Below are 22,673 nucleotides of genomic sequence, written 5' to 3'. Positions count from 1 at the left end.
AGAGGGACTGGAGGATGTGCTGCAACTACAGGGGGATCACACTCCTCAGCCTCCCTGGTAAGGTCTATTCAGGGGTGCTGGAGAGGAGGGAACCTCGGATTGAGGAGGAGCAGTGTGGTTTATGTCCCAGTCGTGGAACAGTGGACCAGTTCAACATCCTCTTCAGGGTCTTGGAGGGGGCATGGGAGATCACTCAACCAGTCTACATGTGCTTTCTGTGGGGTGTACTCTGGGTGTACGGTGTGTCAGACCCCCTTGTACGAGCTGTCCAGTCCCTGTACAACCGGTGCCAGAGCTTGGTCCGCATTGCTGGCAGTAAATCAGATCCGTTTCCAGTGAGGGTTAGACTCTGCCAAGGCTGCCCTTTGTCACCGATTCTGTTCATAACATTTGGCTTTTGGTTCATGAGCCTTTTGGCTCAGCTCCTTCTTCACCACAAAAGACTGATGCAGAGTCCACAGCATCACTGCAGACGACTTTGTCTCCCTCTCCCTTTAGAGCAGGGATCTCCAACTCCAGTCCTCGTGAGCTACTGTCCTGCAGGTTTAGATGTCTCCTACTACAACACACCTCTGCACAAGCTTGTTAATGACCCAGTGATTTCAGTCAGGTGTGTTGCATCAGGGTAGAATCCAAAACCTGCAGGCTCACAACGACCGAAATTAGAGATCCCGGCTTTAGAGAAAGTTTACTTTAGTGTAGAGTCAAGGGGTAGAGGTGAAACTCAATGTACATTTAGCCTGTGTGTGTGTGTGTGTGTGTGTGTGTGTGTGTGTGTGTGTGTGTGTGTGTGTGAGAGAGAGAGAGAGAGAGAGAGAGACAGAGAGAGTTTGACTAGGTGTGTTTGCTTTTATTTTTGTGATAAATTTTAGGTGTGCTTGGGTTTTTATGATGTAAAAACAGTTGTTTTTATCATGTAAAGCACATTGTGCTGCTCTAATGCATGGAAAGTGCTTAATAAATACAGTTTGATTTGATTAGATATATTTTGGCATAGTTTTTATTTAGTAAATACTGATGGTGTAATATATCCAGAAACTGAAGCACTTAACTTTAAATCTACAAATCTGCTCGTGTTTACAGTCGCGCGACCCTCCCCCTTGACTGAACTGAACCGCGCCCACTTCTTGCTGGGAAAACTGCGCTCTGCGTCACAGGACAGGCAAGCCAAAACTGAAGCTAAGCAGACCATCCGACACAAGCAGTAACTATTAACAGAGACGCTTTTGTTATAACAAACACGTCTTTTTTAAGTTTAGTCAGGTATTTTATCCAACCCTAATCATGGATGCCGACGACGAAGTCGTTGCAATGAAAGATTCCGGAAAGCGAGACCGTCATTCAGGTAGCAGTGGCTCATTTCCCGAGAGTAATATATCTGTTACAAGAGAACGTATCGTTAGTAAAGCCACAATAATAGTAATCTTACCTTATATGACTTTTTAAATTAACATTGGTTGTATTTTCAACCGGTAGGAAAGTCCTTATTAAGTAATAACATAAGCGTTTGCTGTACATGTTAGCTTGTTGTTGTTTGTGACTAGCTAGCTAACGTTTGAACAACGTGCGTTATAAAGAAAGTTGTCAATGATGAACATATGCTTTATAACCGCACTCATTGGTCTTCTTAGCTACTTTTATTAATAACTATTTAGTATAGAGGCTAAGAAACAGCATATTGTATGCACGGGTGGGTTAAATTTATTTGATAGGAGAATGGATTGTTATATTATGTATATTAATATTTATTTGAAAGCAAACCGAGGTATAACGGTTTACCATTTATAAACGTGGTGGGATTAGTTTGTGACGCCCTTTGGTAATCACTATTAATTATGTAAGAGAAGTCTAGAGGTAGTTTAGAACTGTTATGGGCATCTTTGGCAGCTTGCTCTAAAATTCTTGAGTTAGTTAACTGGTTAAGTATTTCTGGCATGTATCCATCACTGACCTAGATAACTGTCCGTCTGTAACTTCACTGTACACATTTTTGACTTCTAACTTTGTCTGTAGGTCAAGGCAGATATGGTTTACATGAAGTTGAAGGTATGGATTTCAGTCCATGGTTGCATGAGGCTATCAATAAATCTGATTCAAAGTGTAGTCTAACAATAGAGCACTAAAACCATTTTTATCTGTAGGTGGGTGAAAGTGGTATTAAAAATGACTAACAAAACTCATGAAAGAGCTAAGTGATCAGAAATCAATGAAAATTATTCTGCATTAAGTCTAGGATTATGGAAATATTGTTTATGGATCTTCAGTAACCGGTCATTCAACTGATGATGAATTCATTTCACTACATGTGTTGATTTTGTCTTCCAGCTTTGGAGAATCCAGACACTGACATTGGTTTATGTGGGTGGCTGCTGGTTTTGCTGTCTGTCTTGCTCATGCTGGTTACTCTGCCCATCTCCATATGGATGTGTATTAAGGTTGGCTACTGATCTCTTTGAATACCACCTATCCATTTCAGTCAGTGTTTGGAAAATGGAGTTAATGCTACTTATAGGCTTAAATATCACCTTTTGTGCATGTAAATGGTAAAAGATGAAAAAGAAAAGATATAAAGAATAGTCTGTTTTGCTCTCTGCAGATTGTGAAGGAGTATGAGCGAGCCATTATCTTTCGCCTCGGGCGCATTTTGCGAGGAGGAGCCAAAGGACCAGGTCAGAAACTTTTTCAGTGACATCTTTTGTTGTCTCTAAATGTGCATTCATTAGCTTTTAACACAGCCAAAATAGCTCTGTTGTCATTGGTCCTTATAATCATGCAAGATGATGTCATTTGTGGGAAAGATTTTCACTGTCATGACAATTAAATTAAATTTAAACTAGATAAATACTATTTATATTAGGCCTTTTGTGTTTTCATTAAGCTGATCAGTGGATGAATTTTAGCTGATGACAGGCTGCTTCTTCAAAGGACCTGGAGGAAACCAAGTATTGATTCTGGGGTGTGGTGCTGTGACTGAAAATAGCAGCGAGGGGTCACATGACCATTGCTTCGGCTGGTCCTTCTTCTGTGATGCAGTCAATTCACTTAGACTAGATGGCTTTGTTTCCTGTCTGCCTAATGACTTGAGTTGCTATGACAACTCTGGCTGAAATATGGTATACAGAGCAGTCTGTATTTAGACAAAGAGAAATGGATTGTGGTTCAGCTGCACTTCAGCAGGCTCGGCTTGGAACGAAACGATGCTTGCTTGGCTGTAATTTGAAGTCATGTTTACATTCATTTTCGTTGAACAGTGCTGAAATTGTAACTTTTTTTCATACACAGCTGTCCTGTTTCAGAGTTCCACAGTCACTGGAAAATGAATGAAAAACATTTTAAAAATAAACTTAAATTCAAGCTTCATCAAACTGAGTGAAAATAAACATTTCAAACTTTGAAAGAGCTCATGAGGTTGTGCTGCCTCTGGCAAATTTCCCTCCTCTGGATTTACATTTAATTTTTTTTATGATATTAATCTACTTTGTGAAATGCAGCTCCTCTTTGACTTTATTATAGACCATGTTTTTAGCTCCTCGATTTCATAAACATCCTGTTTTTTTTTGTTGTTGTTGTTTGTTTGTTTTAATACACGGCAGCTCTCATATTAGTGATTTTGTCAACCACGATTAATATTTATTTTATACGGATCTTCTCCATAACAGCCTCGAGGTGCAGCTCAAACACACAGAGTGAGTTTAATGGAGGCTGCTCTCGTTTTCTGCTGTCATTTATCAGCCAGTATATTTTCACTCTAAGGCTTCTCCAGATGCAGCTCTTTCATTTTTTTCTAGAGCTGCATAGCATTGGATTCTTACATTTTAAAATAACTTCTTAGCCACCGCTGAACTTCTGTGGAAGACGTTGTCCCTATCAGTTCATGACGTCACACAGACGGGGAGGGGGTCTGCATCGGTCAACTCTCATTCAGTTTTTCAGCTTCAGTTGTTATATATTATCCGAGGATAATATATAACAAGGATAATAAGGAGGATAATATATAACAACCACATATGAGCAAATTCCATCATACTACACGCTTTACAATTGATTTCAGTTTCCACGATTCTCGTCTGTGTTGTCCCTCGCTGTAACAGACTTCTAATACACGTCGGTTTTAATTCAAACCAACAGTGTTATTCTCTGAGCTCCGGTAAGGACGGAATTAACACAGAATATGCAGAAATTCAGAGATAATAAAAGTCCTTTACTCAGACTCAGACCCGTAAAATGTTAGACACACCAGTGCAATAAAGATAAAAAAATTTGTTGCACTCAACAAATTTTTTGGTCACATATGTGACCAAAATAGTCGCAATAAAGAGCCCTGATCATACTCATCTTGAATGGATTGGATTTTATTTTTAAGTTTGGAATTGTGCTTTTCATTTAGGACAAAGAATATAGATTAGGATACTGAAAAATAGTTAGTGATACTATGTAGAAATTTAAAGAAACAGAGTGATTTGCGAATGATTTAAATCCAATATTAAATGAAAAATTATACAAAAGCAATATACCAAAACTTAAACCTGAGGAGAAAACATAAACCACATTTTCAAATATTTTGATGGACCACTTCAGCTTTTGGTATGGCCTGTTGAAGGCAAGTCTGGACTGTGGTGGCCAATCCATGTGTGATAATGATATCTCGTGCTGCCAGCAACACACATTGTCCTTCCTGGTGTTACAAAGGTGCCTGATGAGCTGCTGCCAGCTTCGTTGCTCTATACCACATGCTGCAGTGTCATAGGGGTGTTTGGGGATTTTTATTTAGAGTTTTGGTTGGTTAAAGAATAGAGTAGCCATTTTATTTCCCCTTTGTGTTTACTTAACCGATACTTAAATTCCACTGATTGTTCAGGAAGTCAGTTTGTTTATGTGTATGTACATTTATTAATTTGTTTGAGTTATATTCTAGTTATATTTAGTTGACCTCTTTAATCGGTTTATTTAGTTGAACTTTTGATTTGGTAAAAAATAAATAAATCCAGCTTTCAACAAAACATCCCGCTGCCTTACTGCTTGGTACCTGACACTCCCCAAACCACTCTTTCCCAAACAGAGTCTGAGTTATCTGCCATAATCTTGGAATATGTTGATGCCATCAGAGGTCAAAATAAATCTGTTAATAGAAAAACCCTGGTCAGTCAGGTAGTTAGCTGACCCCAGTGCGTGGACACCGATCGTAAGACTTGACCAACAACAAATAACACTGCTCCCACTGGATTGTATGGTTGGCATTGGGGATCCTAAATCCAGCGATTCATCTTCTGCTCTTCTTACCCCAATACCTCCATCAGTCTGGGGCTAAATCTGGACTCCTCAGTCCACATCAAGTTCCACTCAGGAACCAGTTCTAAATAACAGATAATAGGACAGACCTATATCCTTGCGCGGAGGAGTACACTGCCTAATCACTACTCTGCTACGCGTTTCTTACGTGAGTGGATTAGCGTACTCTCTGGAGGTCTGCTTGATGTACAGATTCTAAATTCAGTCAAGTTGTTGCATTAATGGACTAACTTCCTGCTTTCTGTAAGTTTTCCTCCTTTTGGTGAAAATATTCCTGCTGTATCTCTGGCTGGAGGCTGTTAGCCTTTTGTTAATTTAACATTTAGCTCACCTGTAGCCACAGGTGTGTGTGTGTGAGTGCTTCATGAAGACTTTAGTAGGCTGTAGTTGGGCACATTGTTAATTAGATTCATTCTGAAAGTGAAGTGGTGAAACAGTTATTGGGGCGGGGGTGTATGGTGATGTGCTTTCCGTGTGCACATCAAGTCATGTGCAATACAGAGAGCAGAGGAGAAATTTTGTTTCATTCTATGAAGTCTAGAAGTGGGCTGCAGCACAAAGCTGAGGGGAAAAACTCCCAGCAGCATGTGAGACAAAGCCATGCAGCAGGTCTGATCTGCTCTGGCTGGGACTTCTAAATAGTTGTTTTAGCCTCATAGTAAATAGTGTAGATTAGCATTACAGTATAAATATTATTGCCTTCTTTCCACATGCATACAGCGGCATGCATGTGGATGACAGGTGTGGAAAGGAGTATGCACGAACGGACTAAAGGGATTTAAACAACTTTGTCCATCAACAAATGTTTACCTCAGCAATATTCTTTGTGTTCAGTTACAGATTGACTAGAATACATACAGCCAAATGTTTTCTGGCCATACAGGAGAGCATGAAAATTATCATCTCAACTTTGATATTCTGTCTGAACTGACCACAGAAAGACTGAAGAGACCAAACACAGCTTTACTGCAAGAAATTGATAATAGTAATGTTTCTTGATTTTCCGACAATGAAAAAATAAAGTTTAATAATGAAGTTGAACATAACATCCTTGTTTAAATTTGTTTGATGTTTGTCACTATCAGGACATTCAGATTGATTTCAGAAATTATAACTAAACAGGGACTTCATAATTATCTGCTTGTATTTATTGATGAAGAAAGTAGCAATGTGCAGTAATAAAGAAAACTGAGGATGCAACACATAGTGATGCATCGCTGAATTGAATCAAGACAAGATAATCGTAATTGAATCATGAGACCAGTAAAGATGCACAGCGCTTTCAGTGACTGAGATATTCTGAAGAAATAACTTATCTGCATCTGTGTTGGCATCCGGGGACATTGGTGCATGGTGAAAATTGGCAACGTTCACATGTGTGAAAACTAATGTTTAATGCTATGGGCAGTTTTTGGAGCAACATACTCTGCAAGTTTCCTGCAGGTTCGACCTGCGAACACCTGAAACACAGTGCACTATAAAATTAAATATATTTCAAATAATGGCCATAAACTGGCCTAATCACCAAGTTGTTTGTTTTTGTCATAAACTAAAGCAGGTACCACTTTTTCAACAAAATCCTCAGGATGCATCATCTGACATTTATCTCATTGCCAAACCATGTGGCAAATCTCTAGTAAGCCTTTTAGAGTCATCATGTGGGGACTGTGAATAGCTGAACTATTTTGTGGCAAACCATAGTTATTGAGATATTCCACTCTGTACCAAAGTTGTGAACAAAGTGATCGACAGTCCTGTGCTGCTGTCCCTAGAGCCACCGTGGTAACACAGAGCAGAATAGAAAGAAAAGAAATATATATATACATGGGAAGAAGGACACTTGGAGAGAGAGGGGGTATGTCCTGCTTTAAGAAATAACTCCCATGAGGTATAATTTACATACATCTCATAACTCCATGTCTCTTTCTCTGATTTCTTGTTCAAGTAGATCTAAAAACCTGCCATTGTCCTCTCAGAATCCTGAAATATGACTCCTCATAGAGCCTGGGGAACCTGTCCATGACAGCACTGGGTTAATAATAGCTATCTGCCTGCAAACCTCACGTTCTTGAGGAGCTGAAGCAGTCAGTGCCAAAGTTGAAGTACACATATAGCTCTATTTCCTCTCAATCTGTAAAAGTTTTTATGTACAAGTGGCTTCATGCATGTTTTGTTGTGTTTTTTTTAAGGATTTCTTGTTAAAATCTTTTTTTTTCTACTGTGACACAGAACTATGTTCATTGTGTGCCACGCCTGTATGGAGAATTTTCCAGCACATCACACAGTGTTCGACTGCATCCGAACAGTTGAGGTCTTTTCAGTTATCGTTTTTATTTATATAGCAAAGAATAGTTCTGGAAATGTCACCAGGCGGCTGCTGTCATCTTAATTCCCCCCTCCTGAACAGATGGTTGGGATCTCACCATTTAAATTGACAATATTTTGACAGGAAATGCAGCCCGGCTCTGGCTGATGCGGTATTAATGTTTGCTAAATGATTGCACACCTAAGCACATGTCTGTTTCATTCAGGCACATGCCCGCTGTTGTTTGATGCACTAATTCAATCAGAGGGACTTGAATCAGTCCAGCGGAAGCCGCAAACTTCCACAGCTTTGCCTCACTGTCGGCACAGCTGCAGTCTTATGAAGAGAGCTCAGCTTGTCCTTCTGCCAGAATTTCACTCATCATGGTGTTTTCAAACATTTGCAAAGGAGCTTCCTCATCATTGTGTTTGCCGTGGCTTTAGTTTTGATTCAAACTGTTTGCTTTCTTGTGATTCTGTAGGTTTGTTTTTCATCTTGCCATGCACTGACAGTTTTATTAACGTGGACATGCGCACCATCACCTTCGACATCCCACCACAAGAGGTTTGACATGGACTCTTTCAGTTTAGTTTAACAGATACTTTTCCACTTTGACATAAATTAAAATTACATCCAAAGCATGAGCAGATTTTTCCTTCATCCCTCAAGTAATTTAGCCTTTTGTAATTTCCAAGACATTTTCACCTTTATGTCTTAATCCTTTCAACATGTTTGCTAATATAATTATCCTTCTCACAGGTCTTGACCAAGGACTCTGTGACAGTGAGTGTGGATGGTGTGGTTTACTATCGGGTCCAGAATGCCACTCTGGCTGTGGCTAACATCACGAATGCAGATGCTGCCACCCGACTTTTGGCTCAGACCACCCTGAGGAACGTCCTGGGTACCAAGAACCTGGCAGAGATCCTCTCTGACCGTGAGGAGATTGCACACAGTATGCAGGTAGTTTTCACTAATAGTTTCTGTGTTGTTAAAGGTGTGAAAAAGAACCAAAATCAATAAGACTTAGTAGTCTTAATGTGCTTTAATGACCATCTCCTACTAAAAGAAGGCTCATTTTGATGAGAAATACCCAGAACTTAAACATCCTGGGTTATTTCTCAAAGTGCTAAAATATTATTTTAGCCCTGGTTTTCTGCTGCCCACAGAATCCTAAAAGTCCCAGGACCCGTTGTAAAGATCCATCCATTGGATCTGGACAGTTTTAGGAGTTGTCGGGTTTTAGCACCGGTCAGCTACCTAAAGACCAGTCAAACTAGTAACTACGCTATAGCTGCATGAAATTAAAATCTGTTTTGTTTGTACCGGAGAGAAGCCTCAACCTCATCCAAAGGCCCAGGGAGGGCTTCTCTCAACAGCAAAAGGCAGTGCCTGGCAGACAGCTGAAGTTCCCAGACATGATTACAGTGACCACGTTCAGGCCTGACATAGTTCGGATGTCTGAGGCAACCAAGCAAGTGGTGCAGCTGGAACTAACAGTGCACTGCTAAGTAACAGCTGACAGAATGGAAGAGGCGCAAGAGAGACAGAGAGCCAAATACGCACCTTTGGTAGCAGAATGTCAGAAGCAGGGTGGAAGACCTGCTGCGGCTCTGGATTAAGAGCCTGGAAGAGGATGTCTGAGAATAAGACCCGAAACACCCGATGACGCCAGGTCCTTCATTAACGATGTGTCCAGGTTGCACTGTGAGGTGCATAAAACCACATGGTTGTTTGTCACTTTGTTTCACAGAGGTTACAGTACGAGGCTGACATTTTGGTGTTCACATTTAAGTTGACACATTTTACAAGCTGTGTTCTCGACTAAATGTGAGGCAACTGGGACACAAAAGGTGGAAATGAAATCTTGGAAATACTTGACTGTTCGGAAATGTGTAGTACTGCTAGCCAACTCTTATCTTTTAAGAAATCTTTTGGCTAAAGTATCTCCAGTGCAACTCTGCTTAGTCTCTGCTTCCTGCAGTGGAAACTAAGTGGGCCGGGGAATTTGTTTGTGGTCTGAATGGGGGAAACGTTGTTTAAACAATGGGGTATTTAAACGGCCTGTGTCATGTGTTTTCGTGGTGCATCCTGCAGTACTAGAACAGTGTATTATCATATTAAATATGATTTAGAGTGGTGTGATCAAAAGGGTGTAAGCATTTAATTTGTAGTAATAGCATTTTTTTTTGCAAAAGGTACTTGATTTAGTTCTGAACTTTTTTCAGCAGTCTTTTTACTATTAAGTCATAGTTTCCAGATTTCTTTGTGTGATAAAATTCTCATGGCAGTGGACGCTAGACTGTGCGCATTATCCATAGCAAATATTTTAAAAGCAAAGGTTTTTGCACTGCAAGCAATGAGTCCTGAGTATTGCAGGGTGAAACGATAGGGCTAATTTAGCATGTGGGATGAGAAATACATGAAATGAGATGCTAGCAAAAGCCGCAACCAGATTTTTTTTTTTCCACCTCAGAATCGCATTTCACACATCATGTACTTGTTAACCACTGAAGTTTCCAGAAAAATATATGTGGTGGGAAAGTGAAAGACAATCTAATCTGTACAGTTGCTATACTGCAGCTAAGTTTAGCAACCAAACAAAGATATCTTTTTATCATCTTAGTTGTACTGATTGTTTGTGCTTTTCACCATCATATTCCAGATCTGATTCTGGCTTGAACACATACAGGTGGGTCGTAGAGATGCTTGAAAACAGCATTTGTTGAAAGTATTCCTGTGTTTAAGAGCTGCTGTAGGAATTCAACCAATGAAAGGACACCTCCCCAAATCATTTCCTTTTAGGGAAGACTATCCCCCTCCAAGAGAAAGCTCTCCCTTGTTCTGAAATAATTAATCTATTTGGAGTTGTGGTTGATGCAAAACTAATCTAGAGGTTTGCAAGATTAACAGTTGAATAAGTGAAAATGATTAAGGCAGGTTCACTTTAAATATCACATTTATGGACCTAATGCCAGTGTTAATGCAGTAAGCCATATAAGTTATATTAGCCACCAGGTTTCCTTTTAATAGAAGAGAAGTTTATAAGATGAGCCATAATAACTAAGTTTCACCGAGCCTCTTTGTAGATGAGACAATGCAGCCGTCACCGGAACTGTCGGCTTCAAACTACTTAAAACACCACACGTTGAGAGTAAACCAAGAAGAATTTAAGTAATGCTGTTTCCCCATGTTGGACGCAGCTTTTAGTTTGCTTTTCTCCTAAATTATTTATTTATTCATTAAACTTTTACTCTCAGTTTATGCTGAGCTACTGTAAAAAATGAATTATTTATTTCTTTGCAGACCCAGTCTGAGCGTTTGTAAGTGATCAGTTGGTGGCTGCATTCATGTGAATTTTCCAGATGACCAGTTTTACTCTTTTTAGATGCTTAATTTAAAAAAAGATATATAAATTTAAAAAAAGCTTTTAGCTGATGCGTTTATATTTTTCTGTTTGTACCTTTATACTATTCTTGGCCAACTTTAACAAGACGCAGTTCTGTAGATAAAAACTCCAGCTGTCATTAGAGTAAAAGTGAAGTCAAGATGCTCACTTGTCTAAAATTTTATTACTAATGAGCATAAAGTTTGAGTGTCTTTGTACTCGCTGTGCCTTGTTCTTGTGGCTGCTAATAATTAAACTCTACATAATGGACACCATCCAGTTTGGTGGGGACTTTAGTTCACGGCTAATCAAGTCGCTCCTACTTGTCCAGCAGGTTTTCCATGTATATCTGCTCCAACACACCTGATCCAAATGATGACTCAATGTGATAGGCTGTTAGCTCCATTTAATTTTATTCTGGTGTGTTGAAGCAAGAATACACTGAAAACCTACTCGATTGTGGACCCGGTAGGACACAATTTAGTCATAAACAAAGAGATATGTGAGAAAACATCCCATTTTAATCGTGAATTTGCAACTCTTTGTATCATCCTTTTTTAGGGTGTGGCACAAGAAAAACCCCTCCAAACACCATCCTGTTTCTCAGGATGTTTTAATTGCTGGATGCAGTTGCAGGATGTTTCAGCTTTAAGCTACCAGACAAATGTAAATTTGGACAGAAATGAACTTTTGAAGGATTTTATTACTGTATAGAAGAGTATACAGTACCTAAAGTGAGAACTCAGACAGAGCATGTCAAGCAAACTGTGATCACAACAAAAAATAAAGTTATACTTGACATCTTTTTTTTCTCCAATATTTCTGCATTTCAGCCAGATTATTGGTATCAGTCCATATTTTGACCACAATCTGGGCTCATTTTATTTGTAGAAATTTGTAGAACAAGAACCTTGTTACAAAATCTATCACAGATTGGAAATTATCTTGCTAGTAATGGGTTGGAGCCATTTTCCTTCAGAACTGTCTTAATTGTTGGTGTCATAGTTTGAACAAAATGTTGGAAACATTCTCAGAGATTTTGGATATTAAAATGACAGCATCACACAGCTGCTGCAGGTTTGTCGGCTGCATCTATGATGAGAATCTCCCGTTGTACCACATCCCAAAACTGCTCTGTTGGATTGAGATCTGGTGACTGTGGAGGCCATTGGAGTCCAGTGAACTCATTATGTTCAAGAAAGCAGTTTGAGATGATCTGAGCTTTGTGACATGGTGCATTATTCTGCTGGAAGTAGCATCAGAAGATGCTACACTGTGGTCATAAAGGGATGGAAATAGTCAAGTCAGATAGGCTGTGGTGGTTAAACTGTGTCACTTTGGTACTAGGGAGCCCAAAATGTGCCAAGAAAATATCCTGTCTACCATTAACACCACCAGCATCCCGAACTGTTGATACAAAGCAGGATGGATCCATGTTTTCATGTTCAAATTCTGACCCAAACATCTGAATGGAGACTTATCAGACCAGCAACATTTCTCCATCTTTTATGGTCCAGTGTTGGTGAGTCTGTGTGAATTGTAGCCTCAGTTTCCTGTTCTTAGCTGACAGGAGACCCCTGGTGTGGTCTTCTGCTGTAGCCCATCTGCTTCATGGTTGGACATGTTGTTTGCTTGGAGATGATATTTAGAATACCTTAGTTGTAACCACTGGTTACTTGAGTTATGTGTACATAATATTATTGTGTAGTCTGTTTATTTTGTATATACATATAGTTAACTGTATTAACAGTTCGTTTTATGACTATTGTCATTGTAGAGGCTTTCCATGCGAGAGCTGTGCTGCATGGTTCAGCGCCATCTGCTGGGCATTTTTTAAAAATGCACCATGGTTTTTAAAATGAGAGCGTTTAATGTTTACTTCATCACTTAAATCTTTGGCCATCTCTCTGAGAAATAGAAGACGATCTTTATGAGGTTACTCCAGATTCTTTTCAGCAAATGTCATTTGGCTTTAAGTATCTCAAACAGAGTCTTTCCAGATGGATTAACCCAATCTGTTTATTGCCTCCCTGTCCTTTCAGTCCACTCTGGATGATGCTACTGATGCCTGGGGGATCAAGGTGGAGCGGGTGGAAATCAAAGATGTGAAGCTGCCTGTCCAGCTCCAGAGAGCCATGGCAGCTGAGGCTGAGGCCTCCCGTGAAGCCAGAGCCAAGGTAAGATGGATCTGATTTACTTTCACTCAGTTTAAAGGTGAACAGGATCCACAATGACTAAAACCAGAAAATGAAGTAAAGCTTGTTTTTTAAATGTCAGATTCTTGGAGGAATATTAAATCCAAAGAGCCTTCTTTCTTCTCATCTCAGCTGGCTTAGTAAATAAATGGAGACACAGACATTATAGTACTCAATTAAGATGTATATACATAAGTATTTGTTTTTGTCAGTATTGTTTTTAAAGGATCAGATGCCACTGATCCTCAGCTCTACAGGTCTAATCCTGCTAAACAATATTGAATCCCAGGGTATCTTTAGTGTGAAAACGAGGGGATTAAGATGAAAAACACTATTTAAAAATCAAACAAAACATCCACTCCAAGCAACTGAAAAGAAGCTCTAAGAAATGTCTTAAGGACAGATGTGACTGTTGGTGTAGAAGCTTCTTCCACTGGGATGAGGGATCAAGGCCGTCTTTGTTTCTGTTTCCTTCTCAAGGTGATCGCAGCTGAGGGGGAGATGAAAGCGTCGCGGGCGCTGAAGGAGGCCTCCCTGGTGATTGCAGAGTCTCCATCAGCCCTGCAGCTGCGTTACCTGCAGACCCTTAACACCATCGCTGCAGAGAAGAACTCCACCATCATCTTCCCGCTGCCGCTGGAGATGATGCAAGGTCTCCTCAAGCACTGAGGAGTCTGAGGAGGGATGCACACACTCACCATGTATCACTTAAAACCTGCATACAGGTCTGTCAGGCATGGCTTGTTGAACCAGTTGAAGTGGCTGTTTTATAGCTAACATTTTTTTATTTGACTATAATCTGTGTACTTAACATTGTTTTAACTGAACAAGAATGAAACATTTGTTGTCAGATTTTCTATTGTCTGACTCAGCTGAATGAAGGTTCATGACAGTCATCTAGAGCCAGAGGTGCCAAACACAGCTGGAAAACAGTCAGCATGTCTGTTTGTCTGCACTGAAAAAACACTGCAAATGTTTACCTCTGAAGCTATAAAACAGCCCTGAATGTGCTTAGTGCTGTGTATGAAGAACAAAAGTAGCCATAGTGCAGCAGGTGTTTTAGTTTTCAAGTTACAGTTTTATCCTTTTTCTGTAAAAACAAAAAATCAGCCAAGGCTCCATGACTGTCAAAACTCCAAACTAACCATCTGTTTTACATTTTAAAGGAAAGTGCCTGCTGGATAAGCCTGCATCGCTTCACACACATACACACTTGTTAATCAGTTGATGCTATGACCACTGCCAGCTTCATCTTCATCCTGCTGAAATTCTTTTATACCTTTTTTTTTTCTTTATAGCCATATTCTGGCTACAGTTACAACAACCTCACCTACTGTTTTTAAGACCTTTTAACACAAATGTATTACTCAGCTCATCAAAGATTAAAACCCGTACAGTATTCATTATACTGTACTTAGAAATAAATACTGACATGCTGCCATTTAAGCTTCTTAACAGTGTAAGATTGTATAAAAACTAGGGAGTAAAGAATATATCCATGAATTGAGAAATCAAATTTTTTTGTTCCTTTTGAAAAGTTCTGATCCTGTCAGACTAAAACGATTTGACTAAATTGTACTGAGGTGCAAAATATAATTTATTGTATTCAAATTGGAACTTGTTTTTTCTGTTACTATAGAGAATGTGGTTCTTTAGTTTATTTTGTTAAAAGAACAAATTGTTTTTCACTTAAATGACCGAGCTCAAATTATATTTTGTTTCTTGTGATTTAATATAAATGGAAGTGATTGTGTTAAACAATCGTCCATTGTACTGATATGAGTTACACCCCTAGTAAACCATGTATAAGCTGGTTTTTATCCCATGAAGGAGTGTGGGAGCTGGCAGCGATGCTGACATGAAGTTGACTAACACACAAATATTATTTCTATAATTGCCAGTATTTGGATTATAAATTGTAATGTATCATTTAAGTGCTAGTAGTAAAAGTTTTTATATTTATTTATATTTAGTCTTTTCTGGGCACATGGCTGGTTGTAATATTTTTACTAAAAGCTATAAATTCATACGATGTGACACATTAAAAGTATGCATCTAGTAGAAACTGTAAGATACCATCAAGATAACTGACATTTACACAAAGAGCTGCAGTTAAAATCAGTCGTTTCACCTTTATTTTTGTGTAATATTCTTAGCAGATGCAGGAGTTGCTAACCTCTCAGCCAGAAGCCTTAACTTACTGCCAAGCATTCATCTTTCCTCCATCACATTCTATGCATCTACAAATGAAATTAATTAAAAAGATTTTATTTACGATTTTTAACAGGATTTTTATCAAATGCTCTCTTCGAGTGTAACACAAGCCAAATACTTCAACATTAGTCTTTGTAGTAATCGATATTGTTACATTAGATATGTATTCTTGCTCCATTTATAGTGTTCGTACATGTTCTTCATACTTTTTAGTCTACAGTGTTTTATTGATGGTATTAGTGTGAAATTTCTTGTAGCTTACTGCCATTTTTATGTATTGTTTGTTAAATAAGGCAAACGCTGTTCCATTATATGATATTACCTCTGGCATTTTGTGTTGTTGTTGCCATAGAACGATTATTTAGCTTCACAACCCATGTTGACTTTATAAATTCTGCTCCAGAAAAAGAAGAGATACAGAAAGAGTTGTGCCTTTTCTCTCTTTCTGGCAGCAGTTGTGCTCACAGATGTGATTTTTCTGAGCTCGCTTATCAATTATTACATTTTATCTGGTCAAAACATGATAGAAAACTTCACACAAAGTAGTATTTTGAAGCTTTATTCAGGGTTAACAGCTAAAAATATTTTTTGCACAGTTGGGTTTGGTCAGATGAATGCAGACTTTAAATAAAGATGTTATTCAAAAACGTATTTGTGTTTTGATTTTATTTTCTCACAGGTCGGGCTGGGAAATGAGCAGCCATGAAAGCCAAGGGAGAAAATGCAGCACTGGTTAAATTTGGTTTATTGGAAATAAAAAGATGATCCCTATTTTTAAAAGAAAGTTGACAATACAGCAGAAAATTAAAGTTTTCTGGGCGTGATTGTGTCATTTAAAAAAGAAAACATAAGCAAAGTCTAAACAAAAGGTAAAAATAAGTCATGAACATCTTTTAATTGTAAAAGTACCTTTTAAAAAAACCAAAACAAAAAGGTAGGTTTTCTGTAAATGATATTAAGGCAGTGGTTCCCAACCTATTTTCCCTGAGGACCCCTTAATGCAACTACCAAAAAGCTGTGGACAAAGTTAAGGCAATTAACATATAAGGTTTTTTTTTTGTTGTTTTTTTTTAATGGTGCAAACTTCATGTTTTCAGCCTCCGAAAACACTGGTTCCATATGAATGCAACACCCAAATGATAAACAAATATGTTAATACACCTCAACTTGTCTGTGTGTGGACATGTCTTTAATTTAAATCACACTGAACAGTCAAAGCCTCAGGGGACCCCCTGTGCTCTTTAGGGGACCCCAGGTTGGGAACCACTGTATTAAGGTATCATTTGTAGTCCTAAGCTGTGGTTTCTTGGCAGTGAGTTCAGCACACCCACCTTTAAACTGTCTTCCTGTATGGCTATATTTCATGATCTATAGTCAAAGTATAAAATTGTTTTGGTTTATATTTAGTGCAAAACAAACTAAATCTATCTCCAAACTCTGTTTCTACTGGCTGGTAGCATAACACATCTGAAGGCACTACTGTAACGTGAAAACGTGCATTTAGTGAAACTAAGTGTGTACTGGCAGATTCAACAAAAAAAAAAAAGAAGTCTTGCTAGTTGAGTGTTTGCAGCACAGCAGAGGGGTCAAAGGTGAAGGCATTGAGGTCCGGTGAGCGCTCACAGGGCCAGCTCTGCCATGACACGCTCCAGTGGGTCAGTGGTCCAGTAGTCGTGGTCCCAGCCCATGAACCAGCCGGTGAACGTTGGCGGCTCGAAGCCCTGCTTGATTTTGACGATGGGCGTCCGGGGGTCTCTGTGGGCCGGGTCCGTCTCGATGTAACGGACAGCTGAGGAAGAAGAGAAGAAGCCTGTGTCAGTGGCAGCCACAGTGTTAACGCTAAAGGACTAAAGACATTTGTGTATAGCACAAAGGTGGGATCTTGTTTAGAGTGTGTTAGCCTTATTGTAGATAAATGCTACATGTGAGGACTCTGGATAAGTTGAGGTATTTGTGAGCTGGCATTTTTGCAGATACAAATATTTTCCAACTAATTTTGACTATTAGCAGATGCTGATAGAGATAGGATCATGAGGCCTATTTAGTCATGCTATTTTAACACAGTGGCCAGAATATAAGGAGACATTTGTAACAACTCATTTTAAGCAAGTCTGCATCCAAAACATGCAAATGGAGAACTATAGTCCCCATTTATGGACTGTTTAGGAACTATAAGGAGTTACCAGTGACTCTTTATAGTTCCTGTTAAAAGACACTGATTATGTTTTATAAGATCCTACTCATTCTAGTCAGGAGAAATAAAATTAAATCTTGAATCTTACGACAATAAAAAACTCCAGTGATCCTTTACCCTAACAATCCTGAAATTAGCCACTAACAGGCCTAACTGGATCTTAACTGCATGACTTAGAGGATTTATTTGGTCAATTTAACTTAAAAGTGAGGATGATTTCCAATCAGCAGTTATAGATACTGATACTGTAAGTTGTTGTATTTGGAGAGAATTTTTGTTGTTTTCCTTTTTATTACTTATTCCCACGTGTAAATGACCCAGTCTCTTGGCGTTAAATGGACATATATCAGCAGAATCAGATTAAGGTTTTCCTTATATCTCCTTACCAGATGCCATGGCTTCAGTCTTCTCCTCCTCCTGGGCTTCATTTCCAATCCAGACAAACACCTTACGAGGGAAAACGTTTATTTACAGTTGCTAGTTTTGTTAATAATTGGCAATTAATAACTTTTTTATTTATTTATTAATTTATTTTTACCTGCTCCCATGTATCAAGGATCATGACATCATCAGTAGCAAGGTCATCTTGAGTCATCTCCCCTGGTACCTCTTCAATCTAAAAAGCAGGACAAGGATTTAGTGTTGTAGTGAAAGAGCTTCAGACACATTTATATAGAAGCTACAGTGTACTGTGTTCAGACTAGCGGTTTTTTTTTATTTTGGAAATTTAAAAGATGGCGTGCAAGCCTAGAGACATGACAATAAAATGGTCCACGCAGGAGTCATTTGGCCAGGAGTGGTAAGCAGAGGAATCATAAGACTTACAATGAAGTTTCCAGTCTTATTGGAGCAGGCAAACAGTCGGGGTGGATGAGCGTCCATCTTGTCCTTGAGTCTGGTGGAGGTGCGATATTCTGTCTTCCCACCCAGAACTCCCCAGAACTGATCTGTAATAATAAGAGACATTATGTCACTGGTGCATACAGGGATAATAATGCATTTTTTAAATAAATGTACAAAGGTTCCTAAAACTGGTGGTTTTAGGCATCAAGACTTAAGCAGCATATCCTTAAACTCCTTGCCAAAAAAAAAAAACCTGAACATCTTCCAGAACATCCCACAAACGCTCCATTGGAACCAGATTGAGGGAATCAATAGGACAAGTCAACATCTTCAAATCCCTGTCACACAAGAGGTTATTCTTCAAAGGGAATTTTAATCTCTTCATAGCCTCTGCCAGCATGTCTACTTCCCACAGAGCATCAGCCATCGCTTATAAAAGGAAGTAACGCCTACAAACAGCCATCTACATAACGCCAAGGAGGTACAACTTGATGGAGTTATGGGAGTGTTGACCTCATTTTGAGGCTATAGAGCTCCAGAAACATCAAGCAGTCATTTGTAATGACACCTGTCTGTAATAGTAGCATTATTTTTTGCGTTAATAGTTCCTCTGTTCCACTTGAAGACTTAACTCTTCTTGTGATATATGTCATCTGGCCCACTCTATTCATCACAGTTCTTGCTAAACGGTAAAACAAGCCATTGCACACGCCTATTTCTGCTTTGTTCACATTAATCTCTCTATTTTTGGTGCCCAAAAATTTACACTACATAAGTGCCATGGCAACAATAAAATCAACATTATTAACTTCACCTGTCAGTTCTTTAATAATATAGTTGAAGGACATACAGAATGGGACGCTAACAGCTGGTTAGCTTAGCATTAAGGCTCAGAGCACTCACAAACTTCTGCTGTGCTTAATGTAACTAAAGCATATTAAAAAAACAATAACAAAAACAAATTGTATATAAAATGTGATTTTATCCAGGATAATGAGCAGAATAAGAAGCAAACAGTCTCCAGGACAATGTAGGCCTAGCATAAGTTTAAGTGGCTAACTCATTAGCGAGCAGCTTGCTAAAGTAGAACTTTCGAGCATTGGCATTCATTTTCAGTTTGAGTCTGATGTAAGATAGCAATACTTAGTCTTCTTCTGATCTTTACAAACCCCTGCTAAAAATATTTGACTCTTTGTACCCTGTTTAACTAGCAGCTAATTGCAGGTTAGTGCTGGTCAGGTAGTTAAACCTTTATGCCTGAAAATGTGACTGATTAGCATTTTACTGAAGAACTGTACAAATACAACAAGACAGCACTCATTTAATTAGGAGCTATAAACAGCTGCATGGGTGGTTGCAGATATTTATATGAACACCCATGAGATAGCATTTTATAGTTAAATGCAGAAGAAATTCTAAACTTATTAACTGTTTTTGAAGGATTTAATTACACACAATTCCATTTGACATTATACCAATTTCATAGTTTTTTGTGTTAAAATGTCTAAAATGTGCAGCTTTTAATAGCTGTAACATCAAGAATAAGACTAATATTGCTTGTGAAAATTGACATTATATTTCAAACCACTATTTGTACAACAATCATGCACGTACCTGTACTTATCTTGTACAAACAAAGCCAATTTCTAGAGATCCAAAGTTAAATGGAAAACATTATAAACCATCAGCTTAAGCTCACAGACATAAAATGTTGAATTTCTTATTTCTCTTAGCAGCCCTCAGCTGAGGCCAATCTTCAAACGTGGAGAGTTTATAAAAAATTTAATCGGTCATGTTTTAGCCTGAGGTGTTTTTATATGTGAAATTGTTAGCAAGTTTTCTCTTCTTTGACTTTAAAATCAAATTGCAAGCTTACTGGTAACATCTGAAGAGGTGATGCAATGAAGCTGCCTTTGTTTTAATATGGATGAACATAAGCACTTAGTTGCAATACAAAAAGAAAACTATTTTAACAGCTACTCCACACTTTGCAGCAGATACAGATACCACTCTGAATATATAAAAGGCTGGTATGTTTCAGTTTAGGTCAAAAGGCGAATAAAAAAACAAAAAGAGTTAAGATGTTATCTGATTGCTCACCAGTCTCTCCTCCCTCAGACAGTTCAGAGGCCGACACTCCCAGAACGTCACACAGTTGCTGAGCTCCCTGTTTCTCCGTGTCACTGGCACCCACTCCCACCCACAGGAAGCTGCCATCGGGGGTCACAAGGACGAAAGCATCATTGGAGTTCAGGTTGGATGCCACTGCGTCAAGCTGCATGAATAAAGAGAAACACCAGGTTAGTAGCTTAGAAGCCTTTTGCCAGTGGTCATGAAGATTTTGTTTTACAATTAGAGCAACTGACAAACCCTGTAGACAACACTTCAAAACAAGAACCAGACATTTTTTTTGTGTTCTTTATGCTATTCTGAAGCCAGACTTCACTGTGGATCAAGTATGCAAAGTAAGTTATTCCGCTAATTATAAATGTTGGCAGGCCGTCATTGAAAAAAAATGACTTCTTAAAGACTTTCCTGATAACCTAAATATAGAGTAAATAAAATAAAAATGAATAACATAAGTATTTTGGTGTAGTGGATTGAGTTAAATTGTGAAATTTGGGCCTATACAGGAGAAAATATTTATATTTCCTTCAGTAATCTTTTAAAGTGAAAAATACAGATATGCCTTAATCTACTGTTTTTAAGTTATTAATGATATTTTTTAAAAAGTTAAAAGGCAATAGAAGTGAAAATGACAAAAACTAACACTTATTTTTTCGACTACCTTCATGGTAAGTATGACAGAAAATTAAGCAAAAGTTTGCTTTGATAAGAACAAAACAAAAACTCAAAACAAAACTAAATTATTAAAACAATAGTTTTTTTTTTCCTAGTAAAAAAATAATTTAGTGATTCCTTTTTTTCTTTTTTGCATTGCCACAGAGCGTCTCAAATCTTGCCTGTAGTGAAGATGTACATCTCAAGAAGTGCTTCCAGAAGCAATGATTTTTCTGAGACAACATGCTAACAGTCTGTACTCAAACATGAACAAATGGTGTTTGGGGACTATTTTCAGCAGCAGATTAATACAGATCTAATATTCCTGCGAGTGTTTGCAGTAGCAGGCTGGCACATGTGAGATCGCCTCTAAAATAAACTCCTACGTGTGTGTTCATGCTAATTAAGGAGCATGCTTCACTGTCACTCACAAATAGTTCGATCAAAGTAGAGGTCTGTGGTGCAAAGGAATAACTCACGAGGTTTTAGCTGAGCAGACAGCACTTAACAAAGTTTGATTAGGTCTTTTCATGAGATATGGTGGCATGAAAATAACATAAATAAAGAATCTCACCAGGCTTGTTCTTTTAAGATAGATCTACCTGTGACAGTATGAAGTAAATAAAGTATAATCTCTTACCTCCACGGCTCTGCTGTGTCCTGCAGAGGTAGAGCGCACCTGGAAGAGTCGGATATCTGCGGGAGCAGACTGACCTCCATCTCTGGAAGTTCCTCCCTTGTAAACCACCATGGGCTTTCCTCCAAACAGACTCATCAGGTGGGCCGGCTCCTTCCCCTGCACCACCCTCACCTGGTACAAAACACCCCAAAATTAAAGCAGTGGAGATAACCTGGTCGTTGTTCCTGTAGCGTGGGTCAAATCACACAAAACTCATGCAACAGAGAAGTGTTAGTGTAGTGCAATGAAACCATGACAGACGCATGTTCCCTTGTTGTGTTTTGTGAAAATATACATTAACAATATGTGACAGATGCCTCCTGCACTCCTCACTACTAACACAAGATGGCAGCAGGGAGTTGAGCCGCATGTTCACCGAACCACAACAGACAGGCAGGATCTGTTCAATTTGAAGTTAGCACATGAAATAATGCAAAGTATATCTGACATCTTCATTTGAGCCTCCAACTTTTGTCCCTAAACACTTATAGCTGTGAGACACTGCAGTCAGTCGCTCTCTGTCAACAGAGAAAATTATGCTAATCCTGAGCTTGCATGAGCCAACAGATGTAAGGTAAATATTAACAGATGACTTTACATCACATCAGAGAGCAAAATTCTGTGTATTTAATGACATTTAGCAAAAAAAACTGACAACTGTACTTCTGTTTGGTAGTTTGATCAAATATTTGACACCTGATGCTCACACTGTGTTGTAGCTTCTGATGCCGTTTAGTTTCCTGTACTGCACTGTCTCTCTCTGGATCTCAATAAGCTGTCAGAGA

General features: G+C 38.7%; 2 protein-coding genes across 3 annotated transcripts in view; one reads left to right on the top strand and one right to left on the bottom strand.

Moving 5' to 3' along the window:
- Positions 1-1,129: 1,129 nt before the first annotated feature.
- Positions 1,130-14,269, top strand: stom (stomatin). 2 transcript variants are annotated; one of them, XM_041969456.1, is made up of 8 exons: positions 1,130-1,345; positions 2,014-2,046; positions 2,326-2,435; positions 2,597-2,669; positions 8,076-8,158; positions 8,354-8,557; positions 13,025-13,159; positions 13,658-14,269. In XM_041969456.1, the coding sequence occupies exons 1-8, from the start codon at positions 1,285-1,287 to the stop codon at positions 13,844-13,846; spliced, it is 888 nt and encodes a 295-aa protein (XP_041825390.1). In that variant the 5' UTR covers positions 1,130-1,284; the 3' UTR covers positions 13,847-14,269. The 2 variants fall into 2 exon arrangements, with proteins under 2 accessions (XP_041825390.1, XP_041825391.1); XM_041969457.1 differs by lacking the exon at positions 2,014-2,046.
- A 2,117-nt stretch (positions 14,270-16,386) lies between these two features.
- Positions 16,387-22,673, bottom strand: part of gsna (gelsolin a) — a 28,911-nt gene continuing 22,624 nt past the window's right edge. Inside the window, exons 11-16 of the mRNA XM_041969455.1 lie at positions 21,850-22,020; positions 20,529-20,703; positions 18,411-18,532; positions 18,124-18,201; positions 17,972-18,032; positions 16,387-17,180 (exon numbers count right to left, since the gene is read on the bottom strand). Coding sequence (XP_041825389.1) covers positions 17,011-17,180; positions 17,972-18,032; positions 18,124-18,201; positions 18,411-18,532; positions 20,529-20,703; positions 21,850-22,020 — 777 coding nt within the window. The 3' untranslated portion in view covers positions 16,387-17,010. The remainder of the gene's footprint in view (positions 17,181-17,971; positions 18,033-18,123; positions 18,202-18,410; positions 18,533-20,528; positions 20,704-21,849; positions 22,021-22,673) is intronic.

Source organism: Melanotaenia boesemani, chromosome 19 (assembly GCF_017639745.1).
Source record: "Melanotaenia boesemani isolate fMelBoe1 chromosome 19, fMelBoe1.pri, whole genome shotgun sequence".
NCBI lineage: Eukaryota > Metazoa > Chordata > Actinopteri > Atheriniformes > Melanotaeniidae > Melanotaenia > Melanotaenia boesemani.
This window is presented reverse-complemented; position numbering and strand designations above follow the sequence as displayed.